The sequence below is a fragment of the Pan paniscus genome, chromosome 1, assembly GCF_029289425.2.
Source record: "Pan paniscus chromosome 1, NHGRI_mPanPan1-v2.0_pri, whole genome shotgun sequence".
NCBI classification, from domain to species: domain Eukaryota; kingdom Metazoa; phylum Chordata; class Mammalia; order Primates; family Hominidae; genus Pan; species Pan paniscus.
In genome coordinates, this window is record NC_073249.2 from 157,031,658 (window position 1) to 157,049,135 (window position 17,478).

General features: G+C 31.1%; 1 protein-coding gene across 12 annotated transcripts in view; it reads right to left on the minus strand.

The window, feature by feature from the left end:
• Positions 1-17,478, minus strand: part of LRRC7 (leucine rich repeat containing 7) — a 577,334-nt gene that overhangs the window by 302,104 nt on the left and 257,752 nt on the right. For all 12 annotated transcript variants that reach the window (XM_055117394.2, XM_034967334.3, XM_055117378.2 and 9 more), the window contains 3 exons: positions 16,335-16,413; positions 3,992-4,081; positions 582-638 (listed from right to left, as the gene is read on the minus strand). In XM_055117394.2, the coding sequence (XP_054973369.1) occupies positions 582-638; positions 3,992-4,081; positions 16,335-16,413 (226 nt within the window). The remainder of the gene's footprint in view (positions 1-581; positions 639-3,991; positions 4,082-16,334; positions 16,414-17,478) is intronic.

Here is a 17,478-nt window from a genome sequence, read left to right on the forward strand (position 1 = left end):
AAACACTGCATAAAATTTTAGGGATTAGTTTTTACTTTAAAATGTATCCTATATTTTTATGTAAACCAAATTTTAAATAGACTAGTAAAAATGAACAATGTGCAAGAATATATAACTTCTAGCTAAACCACTTTATGACCTCTTGAAAAATTTTAATCTTTTTTCCTAAAAATTTCTGGCATATTCTTGATGTAAAAACTGAAAGATACACTACAATCCATAAATTAACTTGAAGAATTAAGCATCCTATTAGGTTGAACCTTGTGACACTATTGTTTTTAGCTATAAGACGGACAATTTCTTATGTTTTAGTGCAATACTTTTCTGGCATGTATCTTCAGCCATGAGAAGAAACTTAAGCGAACTCTTTCCACCTTTACCTGTAATTACAGGTTTATAAAACAGAATACATTCTCATGTAATATGAATCTTTTACAGTATACCATACTTTTTGGCCTTTAGGAAAAATGTGTAGATAAATTAACTCAAAGTGCCAAAACACAGACAAAATAAAAGTAGTTATTTCTCTTACTAGTGAAAAAAATCACAGTTCAAAATTCAGAAAATACACAGTCACTTACTTTGGTAGAGTTTTCAAGTGATTTTCTCTTAACTCCAAGATCCGCAATTTGACAAGTCTACAGAAATGAATTTTAAAAATTTCCTCTTAGTATGTCTGTCTAAAAAATTATTGAATAAGATCTAGTATTTGGTAGCACTATAGGGTTACTATGGTTAACAACAATGTATATTTAAAAATAACTAAAAAAGTAGAATTGGAATATTTCTAACACAAAGAAATGATAAAAGCTTGAAGTGATGGATACCCCAATTGCCCTAATTTGATGATTATACATTGTATGTCTGTACTAAAATATCACACATACCTCATAAATATATACAACTATATGTACCCATAATAATTAAAAATTAAAATAAAAATAAATTTTACTATGGTAAACTATCATTATCACTATTCAAACAGCTATGTCCAAATTTTTTTTTACTATGTTTATAGATTTTAAAGAAATATACATATTGATTATGAGTAGGGTTACATTAATACTGGGCAATGACAAAAACCATTTTCCTAAAATTAACTGAGATATTTTAAAGATATCTTTGGATTCCAGCCTTCTAAATTTCCTGTGTTTTATAAAAATATATTTGTTGTTTAATTTTATCCATTCAATAGATAATTGAATGTATACTAAATACCAGATGCTGTGTTCACTGGAATATGACAATAATTTCTCTCAAGAGATTATAAATAAACTAAAAAGCAAATACTATAGCATAGAGTTAAAAAAAATGGGACTTTGTAGGAAGACAAACCTGGGTGAAATCCAAACTCTTTCATATTCTGCCTCTCTGACACTGGGCAAATTACTTAACCTCTCTTAATTCAATTTCCTTATCCATAAGTCTGTGACAGCAGTATCAGATTTATACAGTTTGGAACATTAGATAATGTAATACATGTAAAGCATAATTTCTGGTATATCACAAGTTTTAATAAGAATTGGCTATTATTATTTTCATTATTTACACAATGGGAGAAGTGCTGCAATATACCATATTTCATTGACTCTAAGGCACATATTTTAACATTTATGAAAATGTTATGCATGTAAAAATCTGTCACATCATCTGTCCCGTGACAATGCTGGGGTTGGGGAAATCATGTGAAAAGAATGAGAGGTATTCAGAGTTTCTTTTGCTTGAGTAACATTTGTGATTAGGAATGCATTTCACACTTAGTTACTTGTTAAGTTTTGCAGTCTAGGACACACTATTGTTATTCATGTCCATATTGAACATTAAAATGTACTCAGATGAAGCTACTTTAGAACAGATATTAGTTGGATTCTCTGAATCCTTAATGTTTGGGGAAATATTTTACATTTGAAGTTTTTCATCTACATCTCCCATATTTACTGTATTTTTAGGTTTTCATGTAGATCTCTTTCCTTTCTTTTTTTTGCCTCCTATCAAGCTTTTTATTTAATTTTAATCTTATAATGATTAATCTGTATATGAAATAAAGTGATTCAGTTCTTCACGGCATGGGTATATTGCTAGTAAAGGAGATTTCTTAAACATTTGCATGTCTCAAATCTTCTCAACAATTGTACTAGTATAATATTTTGTACTGATTTTGGCTTTTAGGAGTACAGAATCTCAGGTTTTAAAAGGAATTTTAAGTGTCCTCTTGTTAAACTATCCAGTTGACGGTTAAAGACATTTTTAGATTATAATAATAAAATAGAGCATATTTTTTGTAGGCAATTTATGCAAAATTAAATTCTATTTTCAAGTGGTTTTGGTATTGGTATTATGTTTTTCACTTGCCCAAATGTTTTTCTCACATTAGGACTACTTAAAGAGAACTTAAAAGTTCAAGAAAAAAATGTATCTTAAGATAATAATTAAATATTTTCTGATTTGATAAATCCAAAGTATATTGTAAGGCTGTGGTCAGTACCAGAAAGGCAAGGCTAGTTTCTATGGATGAATGATGAAAAATGCCAATTCATTTAGAAGCCAAACAATGCTCTTTGGATGCTCCGTGAATTTTAAAACTGCTCAAGTATATGCTGTTCATAAGTGTAGTGATGTCGTGATCTGCAAAAGTAAGGGAATCTGGGAAATGTTGATGTGCTCTCAGTATGTAAATGGAGGCTGTCACATGTTAAGTGACTTCATTATTCAACTGAGTTCTTAATGTCCTGTGCGAGCTTCGGTCAACAGATTGGTGTCAAGGTATACTTAGTCTATTATTTGAACAATTTCAAAGACGATCATTTACATAAATGCAGTTGACAGTAAACTTAAAAATGTCCTAGCTATTGAGATATATGTTTTGCACAAAGAAGTTCATTGTAGAACACCTGAAAAATATTGAAAAACATGTCAAGATGACAAGAAAAATTATTCATAATTTTACTTCTAAGATACAGTCTTTTATTTCATACAGAGTCATATTCATATTGGAAACATCTTAAGAATTTTAAAAAATACTTCCCTAAGATAATATTATTATTATATAGTGCTATCATATAGATGAACCGTAATATATTTAACCAATATCCTAGACAGATGTGTGATTCCACTTTTTTCACATTGTAAATAACAATAAACTTGTCCATAAATACTAGTGGGATATCTGACAATGGCAATAGACATTTCTAGAAATGATTCACAAAGGCAATGGTTGTAAATATTTTCAAAGGTTTTAAAAGCATACTGCCCTGCATGAAGGTCATAACATTCTGCAATCCTATCAGAGAGCATGAGATCATCTCTGTTCTTATACTCTAAAAAAATTTTTTGCAATATGTTGGAACATAACAGTCTTTTATTGTTTTAACTTGTATTATGTTTATTATTTGTGAAGACAGACTTTTTTTATGTGTTCCCCAGCCATTTATGTGTTATTATGAATTGCTTTTTCCTTGTAATTTGACCATTTTTCTCTAAAATCTTTGTTTTCATATTTATATGTAAGAATTCTATGTTAAATATATAAATAATTTGTTTTTCATATATAATGAAACTATTTTTTCAGTTGATTGTTTTACCTTAAATCTTTGATTTTCTGATACTTTATGTTAAAAGTATTTAGGTCATCATATCTATCCATTTATGATATTTTTCTTTGCTTCTATGCCTATAAAGGTATTTCTCAACAAAAGAGCCATAAATATTCATCTCCTTTTTTTTCCCCCAGATAATTTCTGGCTTTATTTTGTTTTTATATCCAACTCTTTAATTCATCTAGAATTTATTTGACTATTAATGTCATGTAAAGGCCTAATTTTACTTTATTTTTTTGCAAAAGTTTCATTAATTAACAGAGTTTCATTTATTGAATAATAATGAGGCCTATCTTTAATCACAACTGTCACTTTTGAAGTCTCATCAACTGGCACTGGTAAAGCACTTACCTAAGGTGAGATATAATTGCATAATTTAAATTTCTTATTCTTACCTTCCAAAATTGGCTGGAAGAAATTCAAGAAAGGCGTCATTCAGGTAGAGCTGGGTCAGGTTTAGGAGCTGTGTGAAGCCATCAGGTAGTCTAAAAAGGAGTTAAAGTTTTAGTCACTGCATTGATGTTGCTATAGAAACAGAACAAAAAAATATGTATCTCTGAGGAGAAAAAATAGAAATGTAATACATTTTTCAACTCTCCTTTGGTATTACAGTAATGAAATAATTTATTGAGCATGTTGTTACAGTTCGAAAATTTTGCCTGTTATTAAAGTAAATAGCATTTATCCACTTCCATGCTACTCTCCTATACTAAGATTTATGTCACTGCTAAAATCAGCAACATCATCTCTTATTGCTGACCTAACCTTATGCACGCTAGCCAGGACATTTTTCATGGAAATCTCAAGTTGTTTGGCTTGTTTGTAATTTTAAAACTAATGTTCCTTTTTCAACAGAATATTCACATATATAGTCAGGCAAGAGCATCCAGTTACTATTTCACTTAATCATCAAAATTTGTCTACAATTTGTTACAGCGATGAGTAAAGTTGCCCAGTATGAAAAGTGAAGGAGTATGTTGTCCCCTTAACTAATAATTTCTTTAATGCCTGCTCAACATGTATGTAAATCATGATTCAAATTGGTCTAATTCATATTTATTAAAAATGACAAAGAACATTGAAAAGATAATTAGACAATCATAAAGGCTATAAACTGCATCAAAAAATTAAGAAAATAACCTTTGGGGAGTTTTAGAAATTAGATGAAATAATTATTTTAAATGTAAAAAGATTTAACTCAAGGATTTCTCAGGAGACGTTTTCAGAGGAATATTAATTTTTTTATTAGTAAATTTCTATTTAAACATTTTTAATGCTTTTATGTATAGTCTAGTCCAGATTATGTTATTTTATAAAATACTCTTAAATAGTCTTCAAATTTGCCTTCTCCTCAAATTACAGCCTATCTTCCTCCTTGCATTTACTTATTTAAAAATCTGCCTATACTCATTGCTTTTGATTACTACTCAAGTCATTGTTTTCTGGCATCTACCTCAATTCTGTTACTGAAAATGCACTCACCAAGGCCTCCACTGACCTCCTAAGTTCCAATCCCATTAGCCTCATTTTATTTCGGATCCTACGCTGCCTAGCAACAGTTGCCATCACTGCTTGTTCTCTCCTTCTACTACAATTTTCCTGCTTCTCTTCCTTCTCCTGGGACATTATATCTGCGTTTTATTCCATGGTTTCTCTTCCTATGTCCAATATTTTCTTGTATGTATATATAAAACACTTATATATATACATATAATATTTGCATTTGTATGTATGTATGTGTGTGTACGTACATATATGTATAAAAGAATATATGTGTACCCACAACAGAATGAAGAAATAGAATCAGTATCTTTGAAATCTTCTGGGTGTCCCTCCCTGTCTACATCTTCCTATTTGCCCCACAAATTCCTGAATCATGTTTACTACTCTGTTTTGAAACAGCTTTACTACAAATATTTAATTCCCTAAAACAAAACATGTTGTATGGTTTTGCATGGTTTTGAACATTATATAAATCAAATCACACTGTGTACATTTTCCCAAGGCTTAAAAAAATTAGTATTAGATTTAAAAAATCCATCCATTTTGACGTGACTGATTGGCCAGCATAGCATAGTATTCCACTGTATGAATAAACAATTTAACATTTTCCTTCTAATGAACATTACAGTTGTTTCTTCTTTTTTTTTTGAAATAGAGTTTCACTCTTGTCTCCCAGGCTAGAGTGCAATGGTGCAATCTCGGCTCACTGCAATCTCCGCCTCCCAGGTTACAGTGATTCACCTGCCCCAGCCTCCTGAGTAGATGGGATCACAGGCACCTGCCACCACGCCCTGCTAATTTTTGTATTTTTAGTTGAGACAGGGTTTCGCCATGTTGGTCAGGCTGGTCTCAAACTCCTGACCTCAGGTGATCCACCCACCTCGGCCTCCCAAAGTGCTGGGATTACAGGCATGAGCCACCGTGCCTGGCCTACAGTTGTTTCTAGTTTTTCATTTTGCTATTATAAATATTGGCTTCTGTGAATAATTTTGAACATACAGTATACATTTACAAAATATTACTTAAGTTATATCCTTAGAAGTGACATCATTGGTCATAGGGAATGCAAGTCTATGTTTACTAGATGTAGCCAAATTTCATTCAAAATAGTTCCACCTTTTTTCCATGTCCTTCCTAACCCTTGGTTTTGTTAGTTTTTTTCATTTTTGCCAATTTGGTAAATATAAAATAGTAATAATCATCATTTCGCTGATTAGTTAGGAATAAAAGTTTATTAGCAAGATTTGTTTCCTTTTCTGTGAAATACATGTTTACTTATTTTACCTATTTTTCTACTGGTGCCCCAACCAGAGAACTCCCTGCCTTTACAATTTTGTTGTACACTGGAACAAATCATGATTGCCTGCCCCTTTCCTTCCTGTTTGAAGGCTTTCTTCAGCTGCTAAAGCCTGGTCTGTTCATGCACCTGGTAGCCCAAGTTCCATGGAATTAATGTCCCTCTCAGAGACAGTACTCAACTAATGACAAGTAGGAATACAAATACCTCTGCTCCCTCTCCCATTGTGTTTGATAACCCTGGTATGTGTTTTACACTGTTACCCAGAGTTCCCCAGAAAGTTAAAGTCCAATGGCCAAATACTGTAAACAGCTTGAAAAAACACTCTCAACAAGTATTTCCTGGGCTTATCTCCCAAATACACTGCTGTATTCTTTTCTAAACGTCTGCTTCTGGGGAATCTAAAACAAACACATTTATATTTTCATACTGATTTATGGCAATTCTTTATACATTCTTAGTAATAAGTCCTCAATGTCATTGATAGGTTCTTTGAAACTGCAAATTTAAGTGAAACTATGTATAACAGAACAATTTTTTATCTTCTCTACAACATTATAATGAAATAATGTTGAAGGAAACAACATTATTTGAAGACCTGCTGTATGTCCTTTCACTTAAAGTTGCAGTTTCCAACAACCTATCAATGGCATTAAGTGAAGACTTACTGTATATTATTCTGATATTGGTTATTTTCACTGTAAATATATTGTTCTAGTTTGTATTTTGGAGTTGAATTCTGTGGATATGATTTCATAGAGGATGTTGCCATAAATTTGCTTTTAAGAGACATAGGATTTATGGAAGTAGAAAAGAAAGAGAAGGGAGGCAAGTGAAAAATGAGGGTTTTTATAATGTAGAGGTAAGAAAACACTTGAGATGTGTAACAAAGAGAAGATGAGTTCTGCAGCAAATACTTTATGTATGAGAGTATCCAGAGTTAATATTTAAGAATATCAGGAGAAGGCAGGGTTTACAGTCCTTGAATACTCAACTCAAAGGTTTGAACTTGATCTTATAGAAATGAAAGTCTATGGTAGGTCATTAATTTTCTCTGTGTTTTACTTTGTTGTAATGCATTAGAGCTCACGTCCTGATAGTATGACAGTTGTTATGAGAATAGCACAGATGTTAAATACGTTTCAATTGGAATTTAACTATTATCTTTGATGTCTTGTAATTCAAAACAACTACTTACATATGACTTTTCAAAGAAGATGATCAATATGATACATGTAAAATTAGACGAATGTTAAAAGCATTAATCTAATAATTTATTTTAACAGTGTCACTACTCAGTAAAAAACAGCTTTTAAAATACTAATTTTCTATTGGTAGGGACAGATATTTTTCCTATATATCAAAACTATGCAGCTTCTCTCAGTCTACTATTCTCCATATGTATGTAATAAATGATATTGTACTACTTCTTTGATCAAAAATATACTTCTTTTTTGCTTCTTCTTTGGTAATGTTTATGCCCTAGAAGAATCTGGCTTATTACATAGAACATTTTGTTTCAGAGTTTAAGAATTGACCACATTTTTCAGATTCCAGTGACAAAACTGGACAAGCAAAAATAGGTTATATGAAAAACCAGCATGCAAAGTAAGTCAGTTTTTATCAGGCTGGTTATAAAAAAAGATGTATTGACATTTTCTATTGAACTTTTCTTCTTAAAAATGTGGAGTTAAGAATATGATTACATAGTATGTCTTATTTAACGACATCTACGTTTTATTTCAACTCACTTCAACGTGAATTTTTTATTGAATGGTTACTCTGCACTTAGATTCAAAATTAATGTCTTCTTTATTTTCCTCATAGGATTCTGTTCATAGATTTAGTTGAATGTTTATACAATAATACTTTGTACTAGTATTGGAAATTTTCTATTCCTGGGAAAAATTATAAATTATTTGGGGATAAGGAATTTTTAAAATCTCTTAAACTGTCCATTATTGTACTTTGAAAATAACATAGAATGAAAAATGGATTCGATGTTATTTGAAAAATCATATATATACAGTCAGTAAGTCTGCCAGAAAAGATATTCAAAGATATTCAAAGAATTTATAATTCAAACTAGGACATTTGTGAGAGTTAAAAGGCAGCTATTAGTAAATATGCCAAATCAAGAATAGTAAACAGAGATGATTTGGGCAAACAGAGACACTTGGTCACTCTGCTTATAACTTTCATATCCACCCCATAGATGTACTGTAATTTACTAGTAATTTCTTCATTATTGAGCATTAAGAATGTTTTAAATTTTTTAGAATGTATCCTATAGCAAATAAAAATACTTTATCAGATATGGTGAAATACAGTGAAAGAAACTTAGGAATTTAAGTACTGGCTTCATGCATTTCTCTCTATAAAAAGGTAATAATATTTATCTACATAATGAGGTTTCTGTAAAAATTAAAATGAAATAATGTATCTAAAAGTTTAAGACATAGGTTCTCAATAAATGTTAGCTCTTGCTTTTCCCATTGAGGAGTTATTTATCATTAATTTTATGGTACATTTTGTAGTTTCTAATAGAGACAAGGGCCTGACTTGTCAATATAATCACTTCCAGAAAAATGTATGAGGAACTGTGAGGAAGAAAATATTCCATAGCAAGCTGGATACACTTGATGAAGATGACAATCATCAGTTGCCTTTATTTTCCTGCAAAGTATTCAATGAAATCCAATCTTTGACATTAAGTAAGGAACTCTCAATAATGAAATGATTTTACTATCCTAAAATAACTTGGTGGCTTTTCACATGTGATTGATTTATTTAAAAATTCAAAGAATATATATGTTTTATAAATTAGCAAATAATTCATTCTGCTAAGTAAATACTTTCCTTTTATTAATTACTTATATTAAAAGTGGTATGTACAAATACACAGTTACATAGAACAAATGAGATATGGTGTTTGATAGATCAGTAGGGTTACTCTAGTTAACATTAATTAATTTTACATTTCAAAATAGTCAGAAGAGAATTAGAATGTTCCTAGTGTAAAGAAAAGATAAATATTTAAAGTGATGGATATCCCAATTATCCTGATTTGATTACATGAATGTATCAAATTATCACATGTGCCCACCCAAAATGTACATCTATATATATCAGTTAAAAAACTACAACAAAGATAGAATAACAATAGACCCAGACACTCATATAGTTTAGCAGTTGAGCACATGTATTGATATCAGAAGACCTTGCTTATAATCACAGGTCTTCAAATTATTTTCATGTGACCTTTGCAATTACTTAAATTTGCAATAGTTGATTTCCTTATTTGTAAAATGATAATACTAATATCTGCTGCTCAGATTTGCTCTAATGACTGAATGACTACCTATCCCATAGTAAGAATCAGCAAATCAAAGAAATTTTAATACTTTTATTTAGTAAGAATTTTATTTTGATGTTTCAATAAACATTAAATAGAATACTATTTTAAATACTTTCATAATTGCTAATTTTTACTATTGGAATAGGCAAATTAAGATCAGTTTCAGTCACCCTTATTTCAACATTTTTTTCTTTTCTAATTGCATTTACTCTAGAAGTTTGATGAAAACATATTACAAGCATCTGACCTCTAATAGAACAGTTAAACCATATAAAATTCTAAGTTTTATATGTTATGAATAAGAACACAATGTAGAAGTGTCTATTCTAGCTGGAAAGGCATTTTACATCAAAACATCTTCATTTATGCAGCTTAAAATTATAAAACAAACATCATAATGTTAGAGAACATTTGGAAAATAAAGATAAAAGTGTAACTCATAATTTTACCTCCTTAGCACAACCATGATTATCATTTCATTTATTTCTTTCTAATCTATTAATTGTTTTAACAACACTGCAAACTTGTATCATTATTTCTCCCTCTAATGTATAATTGTCTTTTAATTTTGCTGTGTAAATTGAGTGAATACATGATTTATAATTCAAACTAGGACATTTGTGAGAGTTAAAAGGCAGCTATTAATAAATATGCCAAATCAAGAATAGTAAACAGAGATGGTTTGGGCAAACAGAGACACTTGGTCACTCTGCTTATAACTTTCATATCCACCCCATAGATGTACTGTAATTTACTAGTAATTTCTTCATTGTTGAGCATCAAGAATGTTTTAAATTTTTGAGAATGTATCCTATAGCAAATAAAAATACTTTATCAGATATGGTGAAATACAGTGAAAGAAACTTAGGAATTTAAATACTGGCTTCATGCATTTCTCTCTATAAAAAGGTAATAATATTTATCTACATAATGAGGTTTCTGTAAAAATTAAAATGAAATAATGTATCTAAAAGTTTAAGACATAGGTTCTCAATAAATGTTAGTTCTTGCTTTTCCCATTGAGGAGTTATTTTCAATTTTTATTGTAATAATTTTCTCCAATAACTTGGTTAAGGCATCTACCTTATAGTATAAAGTTCACATGTAAAAGTAAAACTAAAATGGTAACACTGAAAACTATAACTTTTATATTAAAGGACTTACTTAATACTTTATGGATTTCTTAGAAAATAACAGAAAAGCAATATAAAAAAGTCAATGAAACAAAAATCTGGGTTTTTTTGTAAAGATCAACAAAATTGATAAATCTCTAGTCAGATTGATTAAGCAAAGAAAGAAAGAAGACACAAATTCCCAATACCAGATATGAAAGAGAGGGCATCACTAGAGAACCTACAGATATTAAAGGACGAATAGATAAAGAAATTCTATGAAGAACAATATGCCAATATTTGAAAACATATGAAATGTACAAATTTCTGAAAAACACAACTACCAAAGGTAACTGAAGAAGAAATAGGTAGTTTGAATAGTCCAATTGTTATTAAGGAAATTAAATCTGTAATTTAAAACTTTTTCATAATGAAATCTCCAGGCTCACATGGTTGCACTTCCGTATTCTACCAATGTTAAAAATAAACACCAATTCTAGCTAGACTGTTATATAAAATAGAAAATAACATTTCTCAACTCATTTTATGAAGCCAGTGTTACCCTGATAGCAAAACCAGTCAAAGAAATTACAAGATAAGAAACTTCAGACTAATATGCTCCATGAGTATAAATGGGAAAATCCCTCACAAATATTAGCAAATCAGAACCATCAATATAGAAAAAAAAAAGTAATACTTCCTAATCAGGTAGGCATGATCCCTGGAATGCAAAATTGGCTGATAATCAAAAATCAATCAGTATGAGTCACCATAGGTTCAAACTAAAAAAGACAGACCATATGATCAGGTGTTATAAAAAAACAACTTTGACAAAATTCAACATCCATTCATAATAAACTCAGCAAACCAAATATCAGATATGTGGAAGACACATTCTAAATGCCCTGCCGTCAGGCTCCTGATGTTCATGCCCTTGTATAATCTTCTTCTTTTGAGTGTTGGTAGGACTTGTGACTTGCTACTGATCAATAGAATGTGGCAAATATGATGGAATGTTCCTCCAACAACTAAATTACATTATATTACTTCATCAGGCTAAGAGACTCAAAACTGCCTTGGGAGAGAATTATATGGCAGGGAACCGCACACAGTCTCCAGGTCTCATGAGTGGTTTCCAGCTGACAGCCAGCAAAAAGTGCAGCCCGGTGAAACTCTGAAGCAGGGGACCCAGATAAGCCATGCCCAAATTCCTGACTCACAGACATTGAGAAATAAATAATATGTGTTGTTTTAAGCTGATACATTTGTGGCGATTTGTTTCAGAGCATTAGAAAATTAATAAAGATTTTTGATGCTTGGAATTGGGGTTCTGCTATAACTAATTTCTAAAAATGTGCAGTGACTTTGAAAGAATTCAGTGGTTACAGACTGAAGAATGTTAAAAAAAACATGATAAAGCATACATTTTCTTGAAAAGACTTTGAGAAGAAATCTAAACTTTGATGGCCCTGCTAGTGAGGGCTCAAAAGGAAGTGAACGTCAGGTTACTGGGAATTTTCTCAATCTGATAAACGGCATATATTTAAAAAACAAGTAACAATCACACATAATGGTGAAACTCTAAATGCTTTCTAAGATTGGGAACAAGGCAATGATGCCTGCTTTCACCTCTGATTTTCAACATGTAAAGGAGGTCTTAGCCAAGACCAAAAGGTAAGAAAAACAAATAAATGGCATATAGATAAAAAATGATAAAATAAGACTGTCTTATTCACAGGTAATATGATATTCTACATAGAAAATTCCCCAAAAATCTACACATGCAATTTAATGGAATTAGTAAGTGAGTTTAGTAAGATTGCAGAAGATCAGATAAATATTAAAAATCAATTGTATTTTTACATGGTGGCAGTAAACAATTGGAATAATGAAAAATCATTCGCAATAGCACAAAAACAATAAAACACTTAGAATAAAATGAACAAAATTTGTATGCTGAAATCTATAAAACATTGATAAAATTTAAAATACCTAAATAAGTATGGAGCTAAACTATACTCAGGGATGAGAATATTCAATATTTTTGAGATGTTAAGTTCTACCCAAATTGATCTACAGATTTAATGCAATCTCTATCAAAATTCCAACAGGCTTATAGATTTTTGCATAAATTAGCAAGCTAATTATAACATTTACATAGAATAGCAAAAAGCATACTAGCCCAAACGATTTTGATGAAGAACAAAGTTGAAGGACTTATATTTTCTGATTTCATGACTTACTATTATATAAAGCTACAGTAATTAATACAGTAGGGAATTGGTGTAAGGACAAACATATAGATTAACAAAAATAAAAAATCCAGAAATAAACTCAAATATACGTGATCAATTGTTTTACAACAAGGTATACAAAATCAACTTTAAATGGATCATAGACCTGACTGTAAAACCTAAACTATAAGAGTTTCAGAGGAAGGCACAGGGAAAAATCACTATGGCTATAAATTTAGCAAAGATCTCCTAGATAAGAAAGGACAGCAGAAACCATTAAAAATTATTAAATAGAAATTCATCAAATTTAAAACCTTATCTTTGAAAGGTACTACTTAGAAAATAAAGAGATCAGCCATAGAATAAGAGCAAATCTTCACTTCCAAATATCTTCTAAAGGTCCAGAATATATACATAGTTCTTATAATTCAATAATAAAAAGGCAAGCAAATAAAAATGAACACAAAATCTGAATCTTTACCAAAGAAGCAATACAGATTATAAATAAATATATGGAAAGGTGCTAATTAGACATTAGAAATATAAATTAAAGTCATAATTGAAATACCATTTCTACTACACTGGCTAAAATGGAAAAAAATAAAAAACTGATAGAACCAAATTCTGGCAAAGATGAGGAACAACTGAACTCTGAACACCTGAACTGGTGTAACACACAATTGAATAGCTTTGGGAAACTGGTTTGGAAGTTTCTTATCAGGTTAAACATATACATACCATACGACTCAGAAAACTACTCCTAGGGGTTCACTCAATAGAAATGAAAATATATGCTCACACAAACACTTGTGCATAGTTTGTACCAGCTTTACTCATAATAGCCAAAAACTGGAAACAACCCAAATGCCTATCAATCAACTGAGATATAGATAAACAAATAATGTTACATCCATACAATGGAATACTACCTGGCAATAAAGGGGAATAAAGTACTGATTATTGAAAAATTACAAATAAATTTCAAAATCATTGTGTTAAGTAAAAGAAGTCAGGCTCAAAAGTATGATATTATTTATTTGTCATTTTGAAAAAGACAAAGCAATGGGGATAGTAATCGTCAGTGGATGACTGGGCTAAGGGAATTCTTTGAGGTGATGCAATAGTCTATATCTTGACTATGGAGATGGTCACATGACTGTATACATTTGTTAAAATTCATTGAACCATACACCTAAATAGAATTAATCTTATTTTTTTGAGACAGGGTCTCACTCTGTTGCCCAGGATGGAGTGCAAAGGCATGATCATGGTTCACTGCAGCATTGTCCTCCCAGGCTAAAGTGATTCTCCCATCTTAGTCTCTCAAGCAGCTAGGACTACAGGCACACACCACCACACCAGGCCAATTTTTTGCATACTTTATAGAGATGGGGTTTCGCCATGTTGCCAGGGCCAATCTTAAACTCATGCCATCCTCCTGCCTTGGCCTCCCAAAGTATTGGGATCACAGGTGTGAGCAACCATGCCTGGCCAGAGTAAATTTTATTGTATAGAAATAACATATTTAAAAACGTGACTTTAAAATTTGATAAACAATTTATGTTGACTTTTCATAATTTTTATGAATTTCAAAACTGTTTAATGTTTACAGTGTTATGCATTTTTGCTGAAATAGGTCATATTTATTTATCTTTTAAAAAGTTATACAGATGAAGGGAATTAGACATATCCAATAAAACCATAGACTTGAAATTTCTCAAAGATGTAATTTCTAATCTGGCTGCCACTCCAAAAGACCTACCATGATTCCTAAATAAGACAAGCTACTAGAATTAAATAATTAGGGGGAAAAAAGCAATTTATCATCAGCACTGGATTGTTTTGATTCAAGTCAAGGACATGACTGTAGTCCTGGTGGGAGAAATTAGTAACATCTATTTCACTGAGATGTTGAAAAAATTGCATTTTGGTCTAAGAGTTTTGGGAAAAGCTTTTTAGAGTTTTATTTTCTCTTTTTTTTCCCCTCCCTATTTACTTTTCAGGAAGAAAAACTGTAATTTTTAAACACATTTTGTAGCTTGATGTTTTACATTTCCTACAAAAGGCCTCAGATTATTTCACAAACCATTCACTATAAAGATCTCCATCTAAACTTCGATCTCATTCTTTTACGTCTATTTCACTCCTCACCTTGTCTAGAGCCTCTTCCCATCATCCATAGAGAACCACTTTCACTACTCCCTCTCCTCAACTCTACTGGTATAAAATTTCCCATCAACTTCCCTTTGACAAATTTATTTATGTCCTCTTCTAAAAACACTCCATCCATTAAATGTCTTTCCAATGGGCTTCGGTTTCCCCCAGCCTCCTACACTTCATCAGACAAAAGATCGAGGAATTTTTCTCAAATCCTACTGTCAGCTTTGTATAATTAAAATGCCAGTCTTACTCTGAAGCTCATTTTTTGCAGCCCAATACAACTGACTTGTTTCAACCTCTTCTAAATATTACAACTGTCAGGAGCCTCTCTAGATTTTATTTCTACTTCCATTATTAAGTGACTTTAACATTCAGGTTCATGGCTCCTCCAATCAATTTATTTTATTGCTTCCTGACCTACTTGATTCCACAGACTTCTGTCACTACTCCATATGCTCAATTTACCAACATGGTCACTTGCCGGGTATCATTTTTCTATGGCATTTCTTAATGAACAGATCTTGGACTACAAATACCCATTTTCTGATCACAGCATCTCTATTATCCATGTCTTCCATTCTCCTATTCTCCTAGGGTTATCTCTTTGTTCTTGCTGCAATCTCTGGTATACACGTACTTTCTATTTCTGGTCATACTTAATTCCCTTGATCTACATGATAGGTTATTTTTACGCACTTGTCAATACCTTAAACTCTTGCAGTATCTTGAACTTCTGGCAGTCCTTGACGCTAGTTTTCCACCATGACCATAACTAATAACTTTTTATTAGTTTCAACTCTTATCTATGGAGTGTTACCTGAGAGCTGTGGAAAATGGTGACAAAGTTTGTTTCAAAGTCATACCATCTTTTGCCAATTGGGTCTTCCTTGCTACTCAGCAATGTTTTTAATCATCTTTTGTCAAACTATTCTGATTAATTTTTCCCATCATTCTATTAAATGCTATGTCAATGCTACATTTAAATTTAAATTATGATGTGCATTTCCTCTATTTAGGTACATTATTATACAATGGAAATATAAATACAAATAAAATTTAATCACTCATACTCACTTAGAAATGGGATTGACACTGGCTTCAATAATTGTTAAACACTTACAGCACTTTATGTTTTCTGGAAATTCTTGTACACCTAAAATGTGAAAAAAACAAAGTACATGAAAATGTTCCAACAAATATTCTTTAAACTATAGTTCTAATATTTAGATAATTATTAAAACTATGAGTCAGTACATGGTGTAAACACCATTTAGGATAAGCATTTAAGTAGAAATAAAAACTTAATAACATATCAATATTATTAATCATATATACATAATTTTTAATAAAGGTTGAATGTTAAATAATATTTTATAATAAAAGTTTAAAATTGGATATAAAATTGAGGACAATTGTGTATTTGGCCTAAGATAAATCTTTGATCTTTGGTAACCTAAAGAAATAAAAATAGCTTAAGTTATTAAGTTATAGTGCTACTACTGAGAGAAGGGAGAACAAGTAGATGTAAAGAAAACAGAAGATAAAATCTTTACTTCCAATAATCATTTTATAAGGTTAGGAAGGTTGAACTTATACATGTGAAAAATACTTAAGAATACACCCAAAACTGATAGATATTCCCAAACTAATATGGGGCTCTGCTAAATTTTATACAATTCTTTTTTGTTGGCTGTACAGAGTGTAGCTCTGCATCTGCCTGAAAGTGTGAAGAGACAAGCAGCTTTCCTTGGGTCCTCCCTGGAGTCTCTGAGGTAGCCAGCCTGGCTGATTGCCCTTGGAGAATTGCTCATCTGCTGTCACAGCTGTGCTACTGGCTGTGTGACAGAAAAACACAGATTTTTCTATGAAACTGAAAATGCAAAAGCTGCAAACCTAATCCATAAATGTGAGGGTCAGAGGAATAAAAGATGTGGGGGACATTTCAATCAATTGACAGAAATTGATCAATGTAGTAGGCCCTGCAAAAGTTAGAAGGGAAGAAGCTATATGAAGCTGTTATTATGCGATATGCCTGCAGTACCACTTTCTCTCAATTTTTGAAACTATTATCAAGGATGCAAAAATTTTCAGAAAGAACTGGCCTTTCCCAGTACTTCATATCTGACAGAAGGATAAGGAACACTTTGTGGCAGGATATAATTGAACTTTTTGATGATGGATACTCAAGAAACAAAATATTCCACCTTTTTAGATTTCA